Below are 21,051 nucleotides of genomic sequence, written 5' to 3'. Positions count from 1 at the left end.
ATGCCCAGGTTGGGTCAGGGCTGGCCTGGGGACACCAAATACCAGATACACACACAAGTGGTGACAGTGGCAAGAAACAGTTTATTGGTTGAGGTGAGGGGACTGCACCCATGAGTGGTGGGCTCAGACCTCCCCCAGTGACCTAGAAATCCATGTTCTCAACCAGGTCCTGGAGGTAGGCCTTGTATTGGTCTGATGTGAGGGAGAGTGGGTGGCTGTTGGAAATGTGCAGGTCCACGGTGTTCTCCAGCGAGGAGGCACCCCCTGCCCGCGCCAGCTCTAGCAGAGCCCTGAGGCATGTGGGAATAACCTGTCGGATGGGGGAGAAACACGTTCAAGGGAAGCACCCAACATAGTCTGGTAGGAGGTGAGGTTGAGTGGACTGTAACTCCCAACAGCTCCCATCATAACCCAGGGTAAACTTAAGCCCAGGGTTGCTGGGAGTTGTAGTTTTCCCATATTTAAAATCATGGGAGGCCAGAGGAGTTCCCAGAAGCTAGGGCTGAGCACTTGTGTCAGGAGGACTCCTGAGAGCTCTAGTTCCTCACAGGCTGTCAGGACTTGTAGTGCACCAACTCCCACATGTAGTGCACCAACTCTGAGGGTGGGCCATGGGTGGGACACCCAGAAGCTCTGGAGATGAATGGTGGTGCAGCCCTGGCCAGTGTGGCTCAGTTGATAGGAGCAGCATCCCGTATGCCAAAAGGTCTCAGACCAATTCCCAGTCAGGGTGGGTGCTAGAGGTAACCGATTGATGTTTTTCTCTCACATCAATATTTCTCTCTCTCTGCTGCTCGCTCTCTCACTCTCTCTTTCCCTTTCGCTAAAAATCAGTGAAAATGTCCTCAGATTAGGAAAGGATGGTGGTTGCAGACACTTGGAAGTTTTAGTTTCTTGAGGGGCTTCTGGGAATTGTAGTTCCTGGGAGCAACATATTCCCTTTGGAAGATCCACCCCCTCAGTTCCAGGAACCCAGGGCTGCAGGCACCTTGACCATCACTAGCTTCTTGGTCCACGGCTGGTCCTGGGGCCACGTCTCCCCCATACAGAACCAGAGGGTGTAGCGTGGTGAGCGTCCGCTTCCTTCGATGAAGGCGATCAGATCTGGAGGCCCAGGAGCCCAGTCAGGGATGAGAAGACCCCTATCTGCCCCTCCCCCTAAAACCTGAGGCCTATCCTACCTTTTCTCCTGACCTAAAGCCTGATAAACCTCTGCCATCAAAACCAGGGGGCTGCTGATTTACATAAAGTCCCCACAATTCTGGCGCCAACATCAATGTTCCCTTCCCCTCCCACCCATCAGGTAGGGCTGGGAGAGCTGCTCCCACCTCCACAAGAGCCGCGTGCATTCCGGACAGGAAACAGGTCCAGAGGGGAATCCACTTTCCCCAAGGTGGAGAGGCAGCTGACAGTTACTACTTTTTAATTCCTAAGGCCACACTCTCCATATGTAGCCATTAGCCACCATGGCTATTTAAATTGTAACTAGTTAAAATACAAATAAAGTTGAAAGTTCACTTCCTCAGTTGCACTCACAGCATCTGCGTACTCAATAGCAACTGATGGCTGGCGAACACCATACTGGACAAAGAAAGTTCTATTGGCTGGCAAAGCCCTGCGGGATCTCTCTCCCCCTTGTCTATCCATCCACCATAATTGGTAATAATGATGATAATTACAGCAGCTAGTTCCCTGAGCACCTTCAGTACAGTGGGCCCTGTGCCTCCTACCAGCTCCAGCAGGTGGAGGGAGACAGTCCTCAGTCTTGACAGGCTCAGAGCAATCCAGGTTAAACTTCAGACAGAGCAGCAGGATCCCAAAAGGTGTGACCCCAGTGTTTTTAACCACTGGGGCCCACTCTCCACAGCAGAGTAAGGCCTGCCCAACTCACCTGTCACAAATGGCCCCAGGTTGAACACGCCTCTTTCCATGTCCTTGGGGACCTCGCCATCAGGCTTGCGACCAATGTCAGGGAGGAACTCCTCGCCCAAAGCCCAGTATGCATGGCAGGGCCCCAGCCTCTGGGTGCAGAGCCACTGCCCTGTTCTCCACAGAGCTATTCCTCCACCCAGGGATCTCAGTACACGACTCACGTAGTCCCTCACGGCCCTGTCTCTCAGGAACTCCCCAGGGTCTGGCAGTGTTATAGGCTGCCCAGGGAGTGTCCTGTCTCCTTCTGACCCCACCAGCCGCAGGCCCTTCGGGCAGAAGACAGTCTGCTGGAAGACTTGGCGGCCCCGGTAGAAGGCAGTCACTTCGAACTCCCAGTCTGCAGCAGCAATGTGAAGGAAGAGAGACAGAGTATGAAGGGGGCCGTCACCCGAGACCCAGTCCTCCCAGCCCACAGCTGGCACTCACTTTCCTCGGACACCAACAGCCTCAGTGGGTTTTCAGGGGGTTCCGAGTTTGGGTGGGGAGCAAGGGTGTCTAAGTTGGGGCTCTGCAAGTGTTGCGGGGGGTATTGAGGAGACACAGCCAGACTTGAGGCCCCCTCAACTGGATTTGGACCCAAGACCATGTCACTCAGTAACTCCTCCAGAATGTCTTCCTAGAGAGAGAAAGATAAACATTCCAGGCATTTCTACAGCATGTTCTGGAGACTTGCCATGGACCAGGCCTCCTGCTCAGCAATATGGTGACCCAGAGAGGAGACAGTCCTGAGTTGTGTTTCAAGGGGCTTCTAGTCTAGGGGAAGGGCAGCCATGGGCACAGGCATGCTCGGATATATGCTGGGTGCCATGATGGCACTAGGGGAGCAGCTAATTCCAGGTGGAATTTCACAGGGGACTTTACCTGGCACAGACATCAGCAAGATCAAGGTTAGGGAACTTCTGAGTTGCCAAGAGGATGGAAAGCAGGTAAACAGTGGAAGTTGTGTTGGGGCCTTGCATGCTTGGTGAAAACTGAATTTTCTCCCGAGGGAGGGTTCTGGGAAGCCCTGGGAGGGCTGTGAGCAGAAGAGGGATACGGTCAGCTCTGGGTCAGGTAAAGGAGAGAAGGGAGCCCAAGGAGGAGGCTGGGGTGATGGTCCATGGGGAGAAGATGAGGCCTGAACAGGGCCAAGGGGACGCAGAGAGGAGATGGGACAGAGACTGGGGGTGGGGGAGGCAGCAGGAGGGTTGGGTACTTTTTTAATAGTTTTTCTTTATCCATTTTAGAGAGGAAGGGAGGACAGAGATAGAAACATCAATGAGAGAGGACATCGACTGGCCACCCCCTGCATGCTGCCCCCGGGCATCAGGCCCACAACCTGGGCACGTGCCCTGAATGGGAATCAAACCAGCAACCTCTTGGTGCATGGGTTGATGCTCAACCACTGAACCACACCAGCCGGGCATGGGTTGGGCATATTCTTACCTGGGTATCAGAGGTACTGCCTCTGCCATCGGTGTCTGGAGAGTTCTCCAGCTCAGTAAAGTCCCCAGCTCCTGGTGAGAGAGGTGGTAAGCAGAGAAGAGGTGCAGGGCACTCTCAAAATCCCATCCCTCCACGAAAATCCCCACTTTCAACACACCTTGGTTCACAAATTCATAGATCTTGTGTGGATCGTGGGGGTCCTTGCTCCTGTCCTCAGCTAAACGCAACACTTCCTTCCGGTTCAGGGCAGACCTGAAATTCCTCTTCCAGGTTGGCAGGTCAGGCGTATCCCTCCCAGGAATGTAGGCACCACTGGCCTCTGCCCAGGCCTGGGTGGCCAGTGGAATCAGGATAGAAAGGATGATTCAGAATCCGTTCCAGGGGTCAGAACCCTGCCTCCTCTCATCCTAACTTGGACCTCTCTCCCATGGCACACTGCTAACTTGGCAAGGTTTTATTCCCAAACTCTCGGATTCTCTGTGCCCCAAGTACCCCTATCTCCGTCTTTCAAAAATCTTTTCCTTTCTAAGCCAAACTTCCATGTCCTGCTGAGTGACTAACTCTTCAACCAACCTGTTGCAGGACACCCTCTGTAATAAACCTGCTCCCTCCCACACTAACTCAGTTGACCACCACTAGGGTATCCTAATTTGGTGTTAAGTAACCTTAGCTTCAGGCAATCTGATCGTTCATGTTCCAAGACCCGCCTCCAGAATTCTACATCCAAAAGCCCCACCCTCAGTGAGCCCTGAACCCCTAGGTGTATTTTCTTTACAGTCTAACCCGATTTTCTGGTTCTATTCCGGGAACCTGGCCCCTCCAATCCTGCCAGCTATCCAAAGTCTGTAAACTATCCTAATCCTACCCCATCTCATTCTAACTCCACCGCTCAGAATCCACCCAATCCCATGGCAGCTTCGGTTTCCTGAATCCCAGATCCCACGCACCTGAAAGATGCTGAAGTCCTCCTGCTGGGCATCCTGCCGCAAACCGTGCTTCCAGGGTATGCGGAAGCGCCTGTGGCTCGGGTCCAGCCAAGCCACACCCTCCAGGTGCCCCTGGTTCAGCTGGGACACCAGCCAAGGCAGGATCCGTGGCTTTTGGGTTCCCATGGTCGGGCCTGCCAACAATGGGCAGTTCACGGGCGCAGGCGGTCTGAGAGTTCCACAACCAGACCATCCTCTCACGGGACCACGGCACAGGTCCCTCATCTGTTTTCTTGGGGTACAAACAGACCTCCTCCCATCCTCTAGATAGGTTCCCCAATTTAGCGAGGACTCCCTCCCAAACCCATTTTCGACTCCCTCCGTCTCCCCAGCTTTTGTGCAAACCCTTCTTCCCCCTCAATTCCGCCAGCAAGAGACCCTTCCCTCTTGCACTGTACATCCCTACCTCCTCATTACCCAACGCAGGCACTCCCACTTCCAAGGTGGAATCTAAAGCAGACAATACTCTCGTGTAGACGTCTACTTCCTGCACCTACCCCAGTGTAGACCCCCTTCCACAGACTCCCACATAAGTAAGATCCCCTTATCCATTTCCACCGTAGACCTCCATCCATAATTCCCGCCAAACAGCCTCCCTCGTCCAGGGCACGCTCCCCACTTCCGAGAGTGGACTGCCTCCCACCTGCTGTCCACCCTCCCCTTTCGCCGCCACGCTACTAGTTCTAAGAGTTGCTTTGGCACCGGCCACTGCTTCACTTATCTCCCTCCTTGCTCCCCTCTCCCCAAGGTACACAGCCTCACTCTCCACTATCACGGCAGACTCTTCCTTCTCGGTTCCTCACGCCTGGTCGCCACCAACTCCCCAGCTCTTCCGTGTTACCTACCTAGAAAGACGGGGCGTGCAAGGTGCTGGGGCCCACCCTTGACTTTGGGGGTCCAGTCGCTCTCGAACTCGCAGCTGCACACCCCGTCCTCACTTCCCGTCAGCTGAACTGTAGGGCGGTGGAGCTTTGTTTTATACCGATTTCTTGCAACAAAACTACTTGATCCACGTTTGAGAAACAAACTCCAAAGAAGCCACACCCAAAGCCCGAACGTCCCTCCTCCCTACGCCCTTTTTAAGCCTTCCGGCCGCCCGCACGCTGGGAACGTCGCATGTAAATTAGGCGGGCACCCGGCGCTCCGCCCCCTCTACGTTCGGGCCGTCACCAACCCGGTCCAGTGCGCAGGCGCGGGAAAGTTGAACTATTAGAAGTTGATAGAAGTTCAGTGAAGGAGGCGGCGGCGGGGCCCGGGGCCAGGTGAGTGGGGCGTTAGTGAGGGCTGGGGTGAGAGGGGAAGAGAAGAGGGCCGGCGTCGAGGAGCTGGAACCCGAGTCCCGCTTCTTCGACATTCAAACGTCGCGGGTCTCCCCAAGATGCCAGTTTTAGCTAGTGAAACTACACCTCCCAGCAGGCTGCGCGGCGGTCGGTTGCGGACCTAGTGGACTGTTTGCCTTGAAGCCTGCTGGGATTGGTAGTTTCCATCCTCTAACGGCTTAAATAGTTTGGCGTATCCTCTCAGAATCCGGAAATCGAAACCTCAAGCCTCCTCCTCCCTCAGGAACCCAGAGGTCTGAGGCACAAATCCTTTCTTTCTCAGATTCAAAAGTTCAAACCCCCTTCCCCCTTTTCCCTTAGACCCAAGAATCCGGGTCTCCAGCCGCCTCATCTGCCAGGATCAAGGAGGCTTCGTCCTCATCCCTCTTCTCCCTCTGAGGACTCATGAGTCTGAACCTCCAGACCTCACGTCCCCTAACGCACCTAGGAGTTCGGCCCTTCAGCCCCTTCCTCCCTTGGGGACTTCCGAGTCCTTGCCCCTCCTCATTCACGGACCAGGAATTGGGGCCCCAAGCATTCACTTCCCGCTGAACCCTGGAGTTTATCCCTCAGCCCCTTTACAGGTGCCCCCATGGCAGGCTCGGAAGAGCTGGGGCTCCGGGAGGACACGCTGAAGGTCTTAGCTGCCTTCCTTAGGCGGGGTGAGGCTGCCGGGTCCCCCGTTACTGTCCCACCCAGGTAAGAGGAGTTGCCCTCCTCCCTCAGGGGCCTCTGCATGTGGTGTGGGCCATCTCTAACTCTTGCTCCTGGACTTAGTCTGTGCCCTTTCCCCTCTCTTTATATCTGGCTCTATTCCTTGTCCCTGGGGTTGCAGCCCTGCCCAGGAGGAGCCGACAGACTTGCTGAGCCGCGTTCGAAGATGTTTTCCTTGCTCCTTGGGTCGAGGCCCTGAGTCCCCTCGGCCTTGCTCCCTGCCCATTCGCCCCTGCTATGGTTCACAGCCTGGTAAGAGATTTCCCTAGATCACCCGTGAACTTGCAGGGTCAGGAGCTTTGAATCTAAAGCATAGACAGGATAAGGAACTAGTTCAAGATCGCTCAGCTAAGGGTGTGGTGTCTCCAGCATCTGTCCTCACCATTTTGCACCCTATGCCATCCCAGTTAGATTGCTGTTTGTCAATTCTGTGGTCCCTTTCTATTTGTTATCTCTCTCCTGTACAATAGGGAGACGAGGTTTTTAATCACAACCCCTTCTCTATTTGGTTACATGACTCAGAAAATCCTTTTCTTCCCTGCTCCTGTTTCTACAGTAGCAAAGTAGGAATAGGTGGGTCATTGGGTTTGATCAAGAGTGACCAACATCCCTGGCTAGTTTGCTCAGTGGTTAGAGTATCTGCCCTCGGACCAAAGGTCAAGGTCATGTACCTGAGTTGCAGGTTCATCCCAGGCCCTGGTCTGGGCCTGTGTGGGAGGCAACTAATTGATGATGTCTCTCTCACATCGATGTTTTTCTCCACTCTCTCTAAAAATCAATGGGAAAATGTCCTCAGGTGAGGATTAAAAAAAAGTGATCAACAGCTTTCCGCTCATATGTGAGCCTAGATAGATTAGTAATGGCTACTTGGGGTGCTAGCTTGCAAGGGGTTCCTAGCTAGAGAGAAGGGCTCTGTGATCTGTTGATGATGCCTGAAATGGACAAGGAATAAAGTAACTGCTGGATTGTCCTGTGTTTGCCTTCCTTGAATGGGGCATCCTCTTCAAGGTTCAGTTCAGCTCTAACACGCTAAGTCCATTCTGGGGGACACCATAAAGGAAAGTATAAAGGTCTTTTGCCAAGTTTGCTCACTGGGCCTCAATTTACCCCATTATGAAATGGAAATCACGGCTACTTGGTGAGGTAGTTGCTAGGACAGAATCCATAACTTCTTGATGTTCTGGAGACCTATCCATGTCTCTTTTCACCCCAGATCCAGCTACTCCAGACTTCTATGCCCTGGTGGCCCAGCGGCTGGAACAGCTGGTCCAAGAGCAACTGAAATCCCCACCTAGTCCAGGTGAGGTGCAGAGGGGCCCTAGAGGATGAGGGTAGAGGGGTCGCCAGAGTTCTGCCCCCAGCTGAATTCTCTTCTGCCCCACTTAGAGTTACAGGGTCCCCCACGCACAGAAAAGGAAGCCCTGCTGCGGAGGCTGGTGGCCTTGTTGGAGGAGGAGGCAGAAGTCATCAACCAGAAGGTGATGGTCAGTCTATTCCTTCTCTTAGCTAGAATAGGAATTGCTTAATGACTGGGCACTGGGATCAGAAGCTGAGTCTGTATTCTCATTGGATGGTTAGTAGGGAGGGTGAGACAAGGCTTTAATGAAAGGTTGAGTGACCCAGGTGTGGCAGTACCTGGAGGCTTGCATTGTGCATTAGAGGGGCGTGGCCTAGATGCAGGGGGTGTGGCCATCAGAAACATGATCTAGATAAGAGATTGGGACCAGCTGAGGAAGTAAGAATGTATGGTGGTGGAACAGGGGTGAAGTTTGGAGGAGACTAAAATCTGAAGCCCTGATGATTATATAGGGGCATGGTTTAGAATGTGGAGGAAATGGACTGCTGGTTTGTGACTCTTGGAATATGATTGGCTTGGCATAGGAGTTTGGGTAAAGTGTGTGGTCCTGTTGTATTAATTGTATGTTGAAGGCAAAGTGGTTGTAGACACTGGCATGGTCTGCTGGGCTGTCAGGGAACCCCACTGTGGGTGTGGCTAGAAGGTTAGCATTCTAGAACTCAGTTAAAGTAGGGCTGCAGCCCTTATTAGCTGTGGAGGACTGTGCATGGGCGTGGTTTAGCTTCTTTGGTTCTAGGCCACCTTCCTGCAAGTAATTTGGCAGAAACCAGGAGTCTGGTTTATTATTGGGTGATATGATGGACAGGAGCATGGCTTAGAGTTTTAGTATCTAGAAGTCCCATGCACCAGAGAACCACACCTCCCTGTCTCTTCCCTGTTTACCCCACAGCTGGCATCCGACCCTGCCCTGCATCGCACGCTGGCCCGCCTCTCCTCTGGCTCCTTCGCCCGACTAGTGGAGCTGTTCTCCAGCCGGGAGGGCAGCCCTCGCCCCAGCTGTGCACGCCCCAACTTGCCGTGCCCTGGGCCCCCACCACCTTCCCCAGAGCCCCTGGCCCGCCTGGCCCTGGCCATGGAGCTGAGTCGGCGAGTTGCCGGGCTGGGGGGCACCCTGGCTAGACTCAGCATAGAGCACGTGCACAGCTTCACGCCCTGGATCCAGGCCCATGGGGGCTGGGTGAGCCGCCCCAGCCTCTCTGGGTCTCGCTTTACCTAACTGTAATTGGGGGGAGGAGGCTTTTTTAGGTTTCTATTCAGACATCATAGGTGTTCTCCCCTCCCTCCTAGTCACCTGTTCTGTGTTAATTGAGCACCTACTGTACAGGCACTGTGGTGATCAGTGGGTTATTGTGAGTATTAAGTGGGATCATCCTTGTAAGTACTTGGCATTCTGTGGGCATTTGTTTGCGTGATTATATGGTAGTCTGCCTGGGCAACTCTGCCTGCTAAGACACCCTTGCCTGGGTATCCTCCTGCCCGGGTATTATCCCCAGGGAGGCCTTCCTGGTCCCCATTTAAAACTGCAGCCACCCCACACCCTCCCACCTATTCCCCCTCTCTCTTGGCTGCCTTCCTTCCTTCCATAGCACTCTGCACCTTTTAACAGATGGCAGAAATGACTAGTTTTATTTCTGTCGTCTTCTCCCGCCCCTGATACCTCAGCTTCCGAAGCCCAGGGAGTCTTACCTTGATGCTCCCGGCTCTCAATGCAGTGCCAGGCTCAGAGCTGCGCTGGGCTTCAGTGTTTTGGTGGTGTAACCTGGGCTACGGCCCCACCTCCCTGAGCACTGGTCTGCCCCCTCCCAATGGGCGCCACCTCACTTGCCTTGTTGTGGTGATGCAGTCCCAGAAGGGTGCCCGCCAAGACCAAGGAAGGTAACCAGGCCCAGGGAGTGGAACTGTTGCTTCACAGACTGGGAAGAGCTGGCCTGGTGTGTGTGAGGAGCAGGGGGGGGGGGGGGGCTGGAGCGGGGTGAGTGAGGTGAGAGGGCCAGAGTTGACAGCAGGAGGGTTGTTCAGGGCCTTGTAGTCATGCTGAGAATTTAGAGTTTGATTCTGAGTGAGCCCAGAATCCCTGGAGGGCTCTGAGTAGAGGACAAGAAGCTACTTAGGTGTTCACACGCGCCCCCTGGTGGCGGCGTGGGGAACACTGTATGGGAAGAGGGCAGAATAGGTAGCTTGGAGAGGGGGACTCTGCTGGTCCAGGGGGGAGATGAGGGTGGATCAGACCAGTATGGGAGTAGTGAAGGAGTCCGCATTTAATTTGGAGATAGAGATTACAGATTTTGCTAATGGAGTGGATTTGGGGACTGAGCGGCAGGCAGGAGTCGAGGATGCTGGCCTGGGCAGCTGCTGGGCTACATCTAATATTCCCCAAGATGGGAAGAGACGGGGACAAGCGGGTGGAGGGGAAGGGAAGGAGCAGGTTTGAGGAAGAGTCAGAGATGGTTGAAAGTGGTCCAGTTAAGCAAGAGATGCCCTCTGACCTCAGAGCAAGATGGTGAGGGCATAGGGGATATAAGTGTCTGGAGCTCCACCCAGAAGCTTGTTGATTCATAAAATTATAAAATTATTTTTATTTTTAAGGAATTATAACAGGTAAGTTTGGCCAGGTATTCACCAAGGATTTCAGTGGGATGATCCCATTTAAGCCTCACAATAACCTTATGGGATTCAGTTATTATCCTGGTCTTAGGAAGGCTGAGAGGGAAAGTCCCTCGTGCGGGGGATGAGAATCAACACTTTGACACAAAGCCAGGGCTCTGAATCTTTAAAACCCCAGCACTCTGTCTGCCTCTCCCTGGTGCTCTGTCTCTATCCACCCTCCTCTAGTGCTCTGCCCACCACCCAGGTTCTGGCTTTCCCTCTTCTCTCTAGGACTCTGTCCCCACCCACCCCTGGTGTCTGATCCCCTGTCCGGGTCTGTGTTCCTCTCACCCTGGGTTTCTCTCTCCCCCTCTCCGGTCTCTGCCTCCTTTGTCTCAGCTCTCACTGGGCTGGTGTGGATGCTGCTGTGACTGGAGGGAGCCTCTGCTTATGAGGCTCTGCCGCTTCTCCCTCCAGGAGGGCATCCTGGCCGGCTCACCTGTGGACTTGAACTTACCCCTGGACTGAGAGCTTCTTCAGCAGCTGCTACAAGATTGGACCTCAGGTGCCTGGACTGTGTGTGCTTCTCAAGCCTTCCTGTTCTACTCAGGGCTGTTGGGGTGGGGGCGGGGGGGGGCTGCCCACCCTGGTTTTGCCAAAAAAAGAAATCGTTTCAATTTTTTTCATATTAAAAACTTGTTCAAATATTTAATTATTTGTTCTTTCATTCGCGAACTAAAGTTCTAAGTAGGGGAAATTGGGTTCAGAGATCTCTCTGGTTTATAAATTGAGGCAAGAGCCAATCCATTCATTCGAGACATGCTTATTTGGAGCATTTAAGAGTACCTGTTGCGCCCTGGCCGGTTTCGCTCAGCGGTTAGAGTGTCGGCCTGCGGTCCAGAGAGACCCAGGTTCAGTTCCTGCTAAGGGCACGTACCTCGGTTGCAGTTTGTCCCCAGCCCTGGTTGGTCGTGCAGGTGGCAGCCACTCGATGTGTCCCTTTCACGTCGATGTGTTTCTCTCTCTCTCTCTCCCTCCCACTCTATCTGAACAAAAAATGAAAATAAAAAATAAAGAGTACCTGTTAGCTGAACATGCAGCATGTTTGAGGGTATCTGTAAATACGATTCTAGCTAATTACATTTTCCCTGTTGCATAGTTTATTCCAGTTCCCCCTTGTTGATGCTTGTGGGGTCTTTCCAGCTAGTTCTAGAAGAAAGCTGTCCTCTTCCTTCACGGGACACCCAGACCACCACCCTCTTCTAATTTTTCTCCTACCACTGCTCCTTCTGGGCCTTTTTGCTGGTCCTCCTCATCTCCCTGGGCACTCGGGGTTTGTTACCTTTTTAGGGTGATAGCCTGTCTCACAGAATGATATTTGTAAACACACACAACGAAATGTACAGGATTATAAGGGGAACAAATTATAGTCGATCCTTGTTAATTTGCACATTCTGTATTTGTGAATTTGCCTTTGCACTAAATTGTATGTGTAATTGTCAAATCCTTACTCATGGTAGTTTGGTGGTTGTGGGCATGAGTGTGGGCAGAGCTGTACAAGATTGGACTCACCCACTGTGCACCTTCTGGGCTCAGGCCACAGTCTGCCGTCTGTTGTCAGCTCTCAGGCTGTGACTATGTGTCCTGTCCACAATCTCTGTAGGGCCCCATGTCTTCTCTGCATTTTTGTGCTTTTTTGGTGGTAATTTTGCTGGGGTTTTTTTTGGTATGTGCCCCTAGCGGGAACTGAACCCGGGACTCCCTGGCCCGCAGACCTGCGCTCCAACCACTGAGCCAAACCACCCAGGGCAATTTTGCCGTTTAAAAAGGCCCCGAACATGGCACTGCATTGCTGTCTAGGGTTTCTGAATGCAGGAACGCTCTCGTGTGCCTGGTTAGAGGAGCTTCGTTCAGGCGTGAGTTATTGTGCTCTTGACTGTGAGTTCACTGGGAATGAATTAACAATATTTATTAAAGAAGGTATCTAGGCCCCGGCCAGGTAGCTCAGTTGGTTAGAGCATCATCCCTATACGCCAAGGTTGCAGGTTTGATTCCTGCATACATACAAGACATATACAAGAATCAACCAATGAATGCATACATAAGTGGAACAACAAATCAATGTTCCTGTCTGTCTCTTTCAAAAATCAATAAAAATAAATAATATAAAGGTGTCTAAACAGAAAACACACATAAAATAAGGTTAGTATGGGTGGGTTGACAAACATGTTGTGAGGCTCATGGGAACCTGACCCTGCATTTCCCCAAGAACAATGGCCCAGTATTTGCTGAGTCAGATGGTATTCACACTTCCTTCATAGAACAGATCTCCCACAGGTAATAAGAATCCACTGTAGCCCTGGCCAGTTTGGCTCAGCGGTTAGAGTGTCGGCCTGCGGTCCGGAGAGGCCCGGGTTCGGTTCCCGCTAAGGGCACGTACTTCAGTTGCAGTTTGTCCCCGGCCCTGGTTGGTCGTGCGGGTGGCAGCCACTCGATGTGTCCCTTCACGTCGATGTTTCTCTCTCTCTCCCTCCCACTCTATCTGTACAAAAAATGGAAAAATATCCTCGGGTGAGGAAAAAAAAAAAAAGAATCGACTGTAGATTGAAATAAGGCTTTCAGATGTATTAGTTATTGCCATTTTGTTGGGTAACACATCACAAATATAGCGGCTTACAATACCCATTTATTAATCACACTTTCTGTGGGTCAGGGATGTGGGTGCAGCTTAGCTGGGTGCTCTGCTCAGGGTCTCGTCTGGCTGCAGTCAAGTTCTCAGCTTCCATGTCATCTGAGGCTCAGGGTCCGCTTCGAGCCCAGTTGGTTTTTAGCAGAATTCATGTCTTTGTGGCTGTGGGACTCACAGCAGTAGACCAGCAGGAAAATCACTGTGACCTCAGAAGGTCTTAACCCCCTTTTAAAGGGCTCCCATCTGATTAAATCAGGCCCACCCCGGACAATCCCCTGCCCCCACCTTTTAACATGTTTTTATTGATTTTCTAGAGAGAGAAAGGGAGAGATGGAAACCTCTATGTGAGAGGGAAACATGGATCAGCTGCCTCCTGCACGCCCCCTACTGGGAATCGAGTCAACAACCCGGTTATGTGCCCAAACTTGGAATCAACCTGGGACCTCTCAGTCTGTGGGACCATGCTCAGTCCACTGAGCCACACAAGCTAGGCTTTGATTAATTTAAAGTTAACTGTTTTGGCCCTGGCTGGTGTGGCTCAGAGGTTAGAGTGTTGGCCCATGGATCAGAGACGTTGCAGGTTCAATTTGGTCGAGGGCACATACCTCTGTTGCAGTTTGGTCCCCAGCCCTGGTCAGGGTCCTGTGGGAGGCAACCAATCCCAACCCATGTGTCTCTCTCACATCGATGTCTCTCCCTCTCTCCTTCCCATTCTATCTGAAGATAAATGGAAAAATATCCTCGGGTAAGGATTTTAAACAAATAAAGTTAACTGGTTTGAGGCTTAAAGACATTTGCAAAATCAATTCACCCCCGACATATAAGGTAACCTAATCAAGGCAGTGACATTCATTTTCTTTGTCAGATAACCCAACCTACTCCTTGGTATATAAAAGTAAGGGGCAGAGATCTTGGCCACCTTAGAATTCTGCCCACCACATGGGTATCTATAACAACTGTCATGTGACATGCAGGCATCTGCGATTTATGTTGGGGACCAGGCTACAGGAGCTAATTCTAGGATCTTTTTTTTTTATCCTCATCCGAGGACATTTTTTGTTCAGGTACAGTGGGAGGGAGAGAGAGGAAGAGAGAGAGAGAGAGAGAGAGAAACATCGATGTGAAAGGGACACATCGAGTGGCTGCCACCCGCACGACTGACCAGGGCCGGGGACAAACTGCAACCAAGGTACATGCCCTTAGCGGGAACCGAACCCGGGTCTCTCAGGACCGCAGGCTGATGCTCTAACCGCTGAGCCAAACCGGCCAGGGCTAATTCTAGGATCTTTGAAATATATTCTAGGATCTTTGAAGTATACTAAATTCTTCATTGAAGGAATGCCAAGTTCCCTTTTGGTCAGAGATGAAGTTTCTACCATCCCAGGCCATGAATTTTCATGTTGGGAACACTGCCAGATTAGTCTGTGTGCTTCTTCTAACCCCACTTCTAATCACACCAACCCCTCAGTGGTCTCGTCCATTTCAAGGGCGGTGATCCAGTACAGCACTGGCCAACAGAACTAAAGGAGCCACATATGTGATTTAGAACCCCACTAAAGCAACAGAAAAAGGAATGCATCACTTTTTTTTTTTAATCTTCACCCAAGGACTTTTTCTTTTTTTTGCATTTATCTTCAGATAGAGCAGGAGGGAGAAAGGGAGGAAGAGAGAGAAAGAAACATCGACAGGAGAGAGACACATTGAGTGGCTGCCACACGACCTCAACTGGGGCTGGGGACAAACTGCAACGGAGGTACGCGCCCTTAGTGGGAACGGAACCCGGGACTCTCCGGTTCGCTGGCTGACGCTCTAACCCGGTGGTTCTCAACCTTCCTAATGCCGCGACCCTTTAATACAGTTCCTCATGTTGTGGTGACCCCCCAACCATGAAGTTATTTTCGTTGCTATTTCATAATTATAATTTTGCTACTGTTATGAATCACCATCGGAAATGTGTTTTCCGATGGTCCTAGGCGACCCCTGTGAAAGGGTCGTTCGAGCCCCACAGAGGTCGTGACCCACAGATTGAGAACTGCTGCTCTAACCGCTGAGCCAAACCGGCCAAGGTGCATCAATTTTAAGTCATTTTTATTAACCCTGTTTGTTCAAAATATAGAATCATTTCAACATGTAATCAATATAAAAATATTAATGAGGTATTACAGATTCTTTTTAAATATTTAAGTCCTCTGAATCTGATGTGTGTTTATTGATTTATTATTATTTATTATTATTATTTTTTAACTGTTACCCAAGGACATGCTTAGAGAGAGAGAGAGAGAGAAACATTGATTGGGCTGCCTTCCATATGCTCCCGGGCCAGGGAGATCAAACCCACAACAGGCATGTATCTCTAACTGGGAATCAAACCAGCAACCTGTCAGCACATGGGACAAAACTCAACTGAGCTACCCGGCCAGGGCAGCTGTTTTTTACACTCATAGTACATCAATTCAGACTTGCCACAGTCCATTACTCAACTGCCCCATGTGGCGAGTGGTGATATCCTAGAAAGTGCAGAATTTGATGCTGACAACTTACCGGTTTCTGACTCCAGCCTGAGACTTTGCCCCTGAACTCTATACTCCTGCGTACCCCTGTGCAGTGCCATTAGGTTATTCCCTAGTGCTCCATAAATAGTTTATTTTTTATGTTCTTAGTAGCAGCACGGAGCAGAAGTAATTGATCAGGTTAAAATACAGTACTTGGGTCCAGCTGGTGTGGCTCAGTGGTTGAGTGTTGACCCACATACCAGGAGGTCGCCAGTTCAATTCCTGGTCAGGGCATATGCCCAGGTTATGGGCCTGATCCACAGTAGTGGGCATGCAGGGCATGACCAATGTTTCTATCTCTCTCTTGCTCTCCCTTCCTCTCTTTCAAAATCAATAAAGAAAGTGCTTGGACTCTGGCCAGTTTTGCTCAGTGGTTAGAGCGTCGGCCCACAGACTGAAGGGTCTCAGGTTTCCTGGTCAAGGACAGGTACCTGGGTTGCAGGTTTGATCTCCGGCATTAGTCGGGGTTGTGTGGGAGACAACCAATCAGTGTCTCTTTCACATCGATGTTTCTGTCTCTTTCTCCCCTTCCTCCCTTCCACTTTATCTAAAAAAAAAATCAATGGAAAAATATCCTTGGGTAAGGATTAACAAAAAACAATAAACAGTACTTGGAAATCAGGGGGAAAAAAAAGTTGCTGAAACAGTTGCAAAAAAAAACCAGGTGGCTCTGGTGGAGCGTCATCCCCTGTACAAAAGAGTTGGGGATTCAATTCCCGGTCAGGGCACATTCCTAGGTTTGGGGTTTAATCCCCAGCTGGGACATGTGCGAGAGGCAACCAGTCAATGTTTCTCTCTCTCCCTGTCTCTGTTTCCCTGCCTCTCTCTCTCTCTCAAAATCAATGGAAATATATCCTCATATGAGGATTTAAAAAAACTCATTTAGGACCCATACAGTATTTGTAGGACCCATACAAAATTAAAAATGTCCTCGGGTCAAAATGTAGGCTCTGATTATTTATTTAGACTTAATAAAAACTTTAAATCTCTGCTCATCGAAAGACGTTAAGAAAAAGAAAAGAGCCCTGGCCGGTTTGGCTCAGCAGTTAGAGCATCAACCTGCGGTCCGGAGAGACCCGGGTTTGGTTCCCTCAGTTGCAGTTTGTCCCTGTCCCTGGTTGGTCGTGCAGGTGGCAGCTACTCGATGTGTCCCTTTCACATTGATGTTTCTCTCTCTCTTCCTCCCACTCTATCTGAACAAAAAATGGAAAAATGTCCTCGGGTGAGGATAAAAATTAAAATTAAAAATTAAAAAAGAAAATGAAAAGAGCCCTGGCTGGTTTCGCTCAGCAGTTAGAGCATCAGCCTGCAGACTGGAGAGTCCCAGGTTCAGTTCCCACAAGGGGCAGGTAACTCGGTCAGTTTGTCCCCGGCCAGGTCATGTGGGTGGCAGCCACTCAATGTGTCTCTCTCACATCAGTGTTTCTCTCTCTTCCTCCCTCCCTCCTACTCTATCTGGAGATAAATGGAAAAATATCCTCGGGTGAGGTTTAAAAACAAATACATTTAAAAAAAGGAAAAAGAAATTGAAAAGAGTCCGGCTGATGTGGCTCAGTGGATTGAGCATGGTGCCACGATCCCAGTTCAATTCCCGGTAAGGGTGGGTACCTAGGTTGTGGAATACCAGTGGGGGGCACACAGGAGGCAGCCAATCGATGTTCTCTCTCAACGATGTTTCTATCTCTCTCTCCCTCTCCCTTCCTCTATAAAACTCGATAAAGAAAAAAAAAAGAAAAAAAAATTTTTTAAATCTTTATTGTTGAATGTATTACAGATGTTCCTCATTTTCCCCCCAATGGCCCCCTCCTCCCTCCTCCCGCCCCCCTCCCTCCTTTTCCCACTATTGTCTGTGTCCATTGGTTATGCATATAAGTTCTTTGGTTTATTTCTTCACACCCCCTAACCCCTTTCCCTTTGAGGTTTGTCAGTCTAACAATGAATTTATACTTCTTAATCCCTTAACCTTTTTCCCCCATTCCCCCAACCCCGCTCCCATCTGGCAACCAACAAAATGTTCTCTGTATCTATGAGAATGTTTCTGTTCTGCCTGTTTATTTTGTGTGTAGATTCCATTGTCGATAGATATGTATTCATTGCCATTTTGTTCGTTGATATATTTTATCTTTTTCTTCAAAAAGACCCTTCATCATTTCATATAACGGTTTGGTGGTGATGAACTCCTTTAACTTTTTCTTGTCTGGGAAATTCTTTTTTTTTATCCTCACCCGAGGATATTTTTTGATATTTTGTTCAGATAGAGTGGGAGGGAGAGAGAGAGAAACATCGACGTAAAAGGGACACATCGAGAGGTTGCCACCCGCACGACCCAACCAGGGCCGGGGACAAACTGCAACTGAGGTACGTGCCCTTAGCAGGAACCGAACCCGGGTCTCTCGGGACCGCAGGCTGACGCTCTAACCGCTGAGCCAAACCGGCCAGGGCTATCTGGGAAATTCTTTATATGGCCATTGATTGTAAATGACAACTTTGCAGGATAGAGTAATCTTGGTTGTAGGTTCTTGCTTTTCATCACTCTGAATATTTCTTGCCACTCCCTGCTGGCCTGCAAAGTTTCTTTTGAGAAATCAGCTGACAGCCTTATGGGAACGCCCTTGTAGGTAACTAACTGCTTTTCTCTTGCTGCTTTTAAGATTCTCTCTTTGTCTTGAACCTTTTGCATTTTGATGATGATGTGTCTTGGTGTGGGCCTCTTGGGGTTCATCTTGTTTGGGACTCTCTGTGCTTCCTGGACTTGTATGTCTGTTTCCTTCACCAAGTTAGAAACATTTTCTGCCATTATTGTTTCAAACAGGTTTTCAATTTCTTGTTCTCTCTCTTTTCCTTCTGGCACCCCCAAGATGCGAATGTTGGCATGCTTGGAGTTGTCCCGGAGGCTCCTTACACTATCCTAATTTTTTTGGATTCTTTTTTCTTTTTGCTGTTCTGATTGGGCGTTTTTTGCTTCCTTATATTCCAAATTGATGGTTTGCTTCTTGGATTTACGTACTCTACTATTGAATCTGTGTAAATTATTCTTTATTTCAATTAATGCCTCCTTCATTTCTGACTGTGCATCCATCATTTCTGACTGGTCCTTTTTTATGCTCTTGAAGCCCTCACTAAATTTACTGAGCATCCTTATAAGCAGTATTTTGAACTCAGCATCTGTTAGGTTGCCTATCTCCATTTCGCTTAGTTCTTTTCCTGGAGATTTGTTCTGTTCTTTCATTTGGGACCTCTTTCTTTGTCTCCTCATTTTGGCTGCCTCCTTGTGTTTGTTTCTGTGTATTACTTAACGAGATGTATGGGGCTAGCTGAGACCAGATGCTACTTGTTTGAAAGAATTTAGGAAAACCTGAAGCAGGATCCAAGACAGGCCAAATCTATGGTTAAGCAACTGGCAACAGCTTGGGTGGGCCTGAAAGTTGGGTGGGGCGGGGCTTCAGGGAGTCACCAGGGCGGGGCTACCAGTGTGAGCCAGGTTGCTGGAGTCCCAGATACAGCGGCTGTCTGCTGCCCCAGGGAAGGGCTCACCAAAGAAACAAAGGCCTCTGACAGCACGTTTGTCCCGGGGAAAGCCCCCTCTGATCTCATCAAGAGCTGGCCAGGATATAGAGCAATTGGAATTCGTCATGCATCACTGATGGGAATGCAAAATGGTAGAACACACTGGAAAACTTTTTGGCAATTTCTTTTTTTTTTTTTTTTTTATCCTCACCCGAGGATATTTTTCCATTTTTTGTACAGATAGAGTGGGAGGGAGAGAGAGGAAGGGAGAGACAGACAGAAACATCGACGTGAAGGGACACATCGAGTGGCTGCCACCCGCACGACCAACCAGGGCCGGGGACAAACTGCAACCAAAGTACGTGCCCTTAGCGGGAACCGAACCCGGGTCTCTCCAGACCGCAGGCCGACGCTCTAACCGCTGAGCCAAACTGGCCAGGGCGGCAATTTCTTATAAAGTGAAACATACACCTAAGCTTACAACTCAGTCACCTGCTTCTAGGTTTACCCAAGAGAAATGACTTAGTGTCCGTTTACAGAAAGACTTGTACATGACTATTCATGGCCAATTTATTCATAATAGCCCCAATCTAGACATTACTCAGATGTCTGTCAACAGGAAAATAGATAAACAATCTATGGTACTGTTACTGAACTCAAGGGGTTCCTAGCTTGGGGTGCTCTACTAAAAAAATGAAACATAGTTGTTGCAAGATAGTTTTATTTACTAGCAGCAAAGAGGTGGATTCATATTCCAAAACTGTCTCCCCAGTGGAGGCTTAGCTAAATGGCTCATCACATAATTTGGTCAGTTACATGTTGATTTCTTCTTTGCACTTGGCTACACTTACCAGTTGAGTTCCTGTCCAGCTAATCCTGTTTACAGCTGCATCTAAGAAATGCTATGCTACATTTTAACCAGTAATAACATTTGGAACTTCCCAGACCTTGAGACCCTTGTCCTAACAATAATATATCCATTCAATGGAATACTCCAATACTCCTCAGTAATAAAAAGGTTTGCACGACTTTCATATGCAACAACTTGGATGAATCTCAAAAGCATTATGTTGAGTGAAAGAAGACAGACACAAGAGAGTACATACTGTATAAGTCTTTTCATAGGAAACTTCAGCAAAGGAAAAGCTACACTATAGTGACAGAAAATAGAACGTGATCACTTCAGGGGTTGAGTGAGGGAAGGTGTTCACTGGAAAGGGTTATGAAGGAATGTTCCGGGGTGATGAGTCAATTCTACAAGCTGCATTTATCTTCATTCAACTAGTAACTTTTCCTGCAGATCGAGGATAGCTCCCTGGAGGGGGTGATGTCTAAGCTGTGTCCTGACTGATGTATACAAAAGGAGGTGGGTGTTTTGGCAGGGGGAGAGACTTGGCAAAGGCTAAGTGGTTTGAGTGGGATTGCTGGGTTTAAAAAAATGGGAACAGTTAAATAGAGGGCTAGAGTTTAAGTACCTTGACGCTTGAGTCCTATTCGGGACCCTAGACAAGCCTTCCCTTTCTCTGGGTCTCTGATGGCTTCAGTGTTTTCCCCTCACTGTTTCAGTGTTTTCCTCCTAAGTGGGCAAAATTTCCCTTGTTCCTCCTCGACTCCTTTGGGGCTGGGAAAATCCACTGAATGGACGATGAGCGATAGTTCTTTTGAGTCAATCGCTAGAGGCTAAAGCCCTCGCCCCTCATGGGCCAATGGCCCTGTTCTTGAAACCAGCAGCTTGGCAAGGGCTCGCCAAAGACTTCGTGACGTCACAACTTGGATAAACCAGTAGAAGTTGATAAGAGGCGGGTCACTTAGGTGATGGACAGATCTATTTCAAAATGTCCGCTAGCGCGGGGCCCGCCGGGAAGCTTTGACGCGGTGCTTAGGAAAAGGGGCGGGAACTCTCGAACGACTTTACCCAATCATCAGTCGCACTTCTTGTGATAGACAGGCAGTCTTTCCCATCCCTGTCGACTTAAAGGGGCGG

The 21,051-nt window shown here is 49.9% G+C and overlaps 2 protein-coding genes across 8 annotated transcripts; one reads left to right on the top strand and one right to left on the bottom strand.

Moving 5' to 3' along the window:
* Positions 1 to 69: 69 nt before the first annotated feature.
* On the bottom strand, positions 70 to 5,380 carry IRF3 (interferon regulatory factor 3). 5 transcript variants are annotated; one of them, XM_036275801.1, is made up of 8 exons: positions 5,189 to 5,380; positions 4,305 to 4,793; positions 3,515 to 3,686; positions 3,358 to 3,428; positions 2,359 to 2,548; positions 1,892 to 2,269; positions 989 to 1,104; positions 70 to 310 (listed from the first exon to the last, which is right to left on the bottom strand). In XM_036275801.1, exons 2-8 carry the CDS (start codon positions 4,566 to 4,568, stop codon positions 143 to 145), a joined length of 1,359 nt encoding a protein of 452 aa, XP_036131694.1. In that variant the 5' UTR covers positions 4,569 to 4,793; positions 5,189 to 5,380; the 3' UTR covers positions 70 to 142. The 5 variants fall into 5 exon arrangements, with proteins under 5 accessions (XP_036131694.1, XP_036131696.1, XP_036131695.1 ...); XM_036275803.1 differs by having other exon boundaries at positions 4,305 to 4,512; XM_036275802.1 differs by having other exon boundaries at positions 4,305 to 4,477.
* Positions 5,381 to 5,586: 206 nt separating this feature from the next.
* Positions 5,587 to 10,924, top strand: BCL2L12 (BCL2 like 12). Of its 3 annotated transcripts, XM_036275229.1 has the most exons (7): positions 5,587 to 5,605; positions 5,984 to 6,361; positions 6,498 to 6,628; positions 7,590 to 7,676; positions 7,763 to 7,854; positions 8,623 to 8,910; positions 10,797 to 10,924. In XM_036275229.1, exons 2-7 carry the CDS (start codon positions 6,255 to 6,257, stop codon positions 10,845 to 10,847), a joined length of 756 nt encoding a protein of 251 aa, XP_036131122.1. In that variant the 5' UTR covers positions 5,587 to 5,605; positions 5,984 to 6,254; the 3' UTR covers positions 10,848 to 10,924. The 3 variants fall into 3 exon arrangements, with proteins under 3 accessions (XP_036131122.1, XP_036131121.1, XP_036131123.1); XM_036275228.1 differs by lacking the exon at positions 5,587 to 5,605 and having other exon boundaries at positions 5,931 to 6,361; XM_036275230.1 differs by lacking the exons at positions 5,587 to 5,605; positions 8,623 to 8,910 and having other exon boundaries at positions 5,931 to 6,361.
* Positions 10,925 to 21,051: the final 10,127 nt, after the last annotated feature.

Source organism: Molossus molossus, unplaced genomic scaffold (assembly GCF_014108415.1).
Source record: "Molossus molossus isolate mMolMol1 unplaced genomic scaffold, mMolMol1.p scaffold_m16_p_21, whole genome shotgun sequence".
NCBI classification, from domain to species: domain Eukaryota; kingdom Metazoa; phylum Chordata; class Mammalia; order Chiroptera; family Molossidae; genus Molossus; species Molossus molossus.
The sequence above is the reverse complement of the archived record's forward strand: the minus strand, read 5'-3'. Positions and strand labels throughout refer to the sequence as shown.

Bases quoted from the DNA above. Each gene is read 5' to 3' on its own strand.
- IRF3 (XM_036275800.1), bottom strand. From the start codon at position 4,568: ATGAGGGACCTGTGCCGTGGTCCCGTGAGAGGATGGTCTGGTTGTGGA. The intron at 2,549-3,357 runs GTAAGAATATGC...TTCTCTCTCTAG, and splicing joins GCAGTACCTCTGATACCCAG to GAAGACATTCTGGAGGAGTT. The intron at 311-988 runs GTGCCTGCAGCC...CCCATCCGACAG, and splicing joins AGAAGCTAGTGATGGTCAAG to GTTATTCCCACATGCCTCAG.
- BCL2L12 (XM_036275229.1), top strand. From the start codon at position 6,255: ATGGCAGGCTCGGAAGAGCTGGGGCTCCGGGAGGACACGCTGAAGGTC. The intron at 6,362-6,497 runs GTAAGAGGAGTT...CTGGGGTTGCAG, and splicing joins CCCGTTACTGTCCCACCCAG to CCCTGCCCAGGAGGAGCCGA. The intron at 8,911-10,796 runs GTGAGCCGCCCC...TTCTCCCTCCAG, and splicing joins TCCAGGCCCATGGGGGCTGG to GAGGGCATCCTGGCCGGCTC.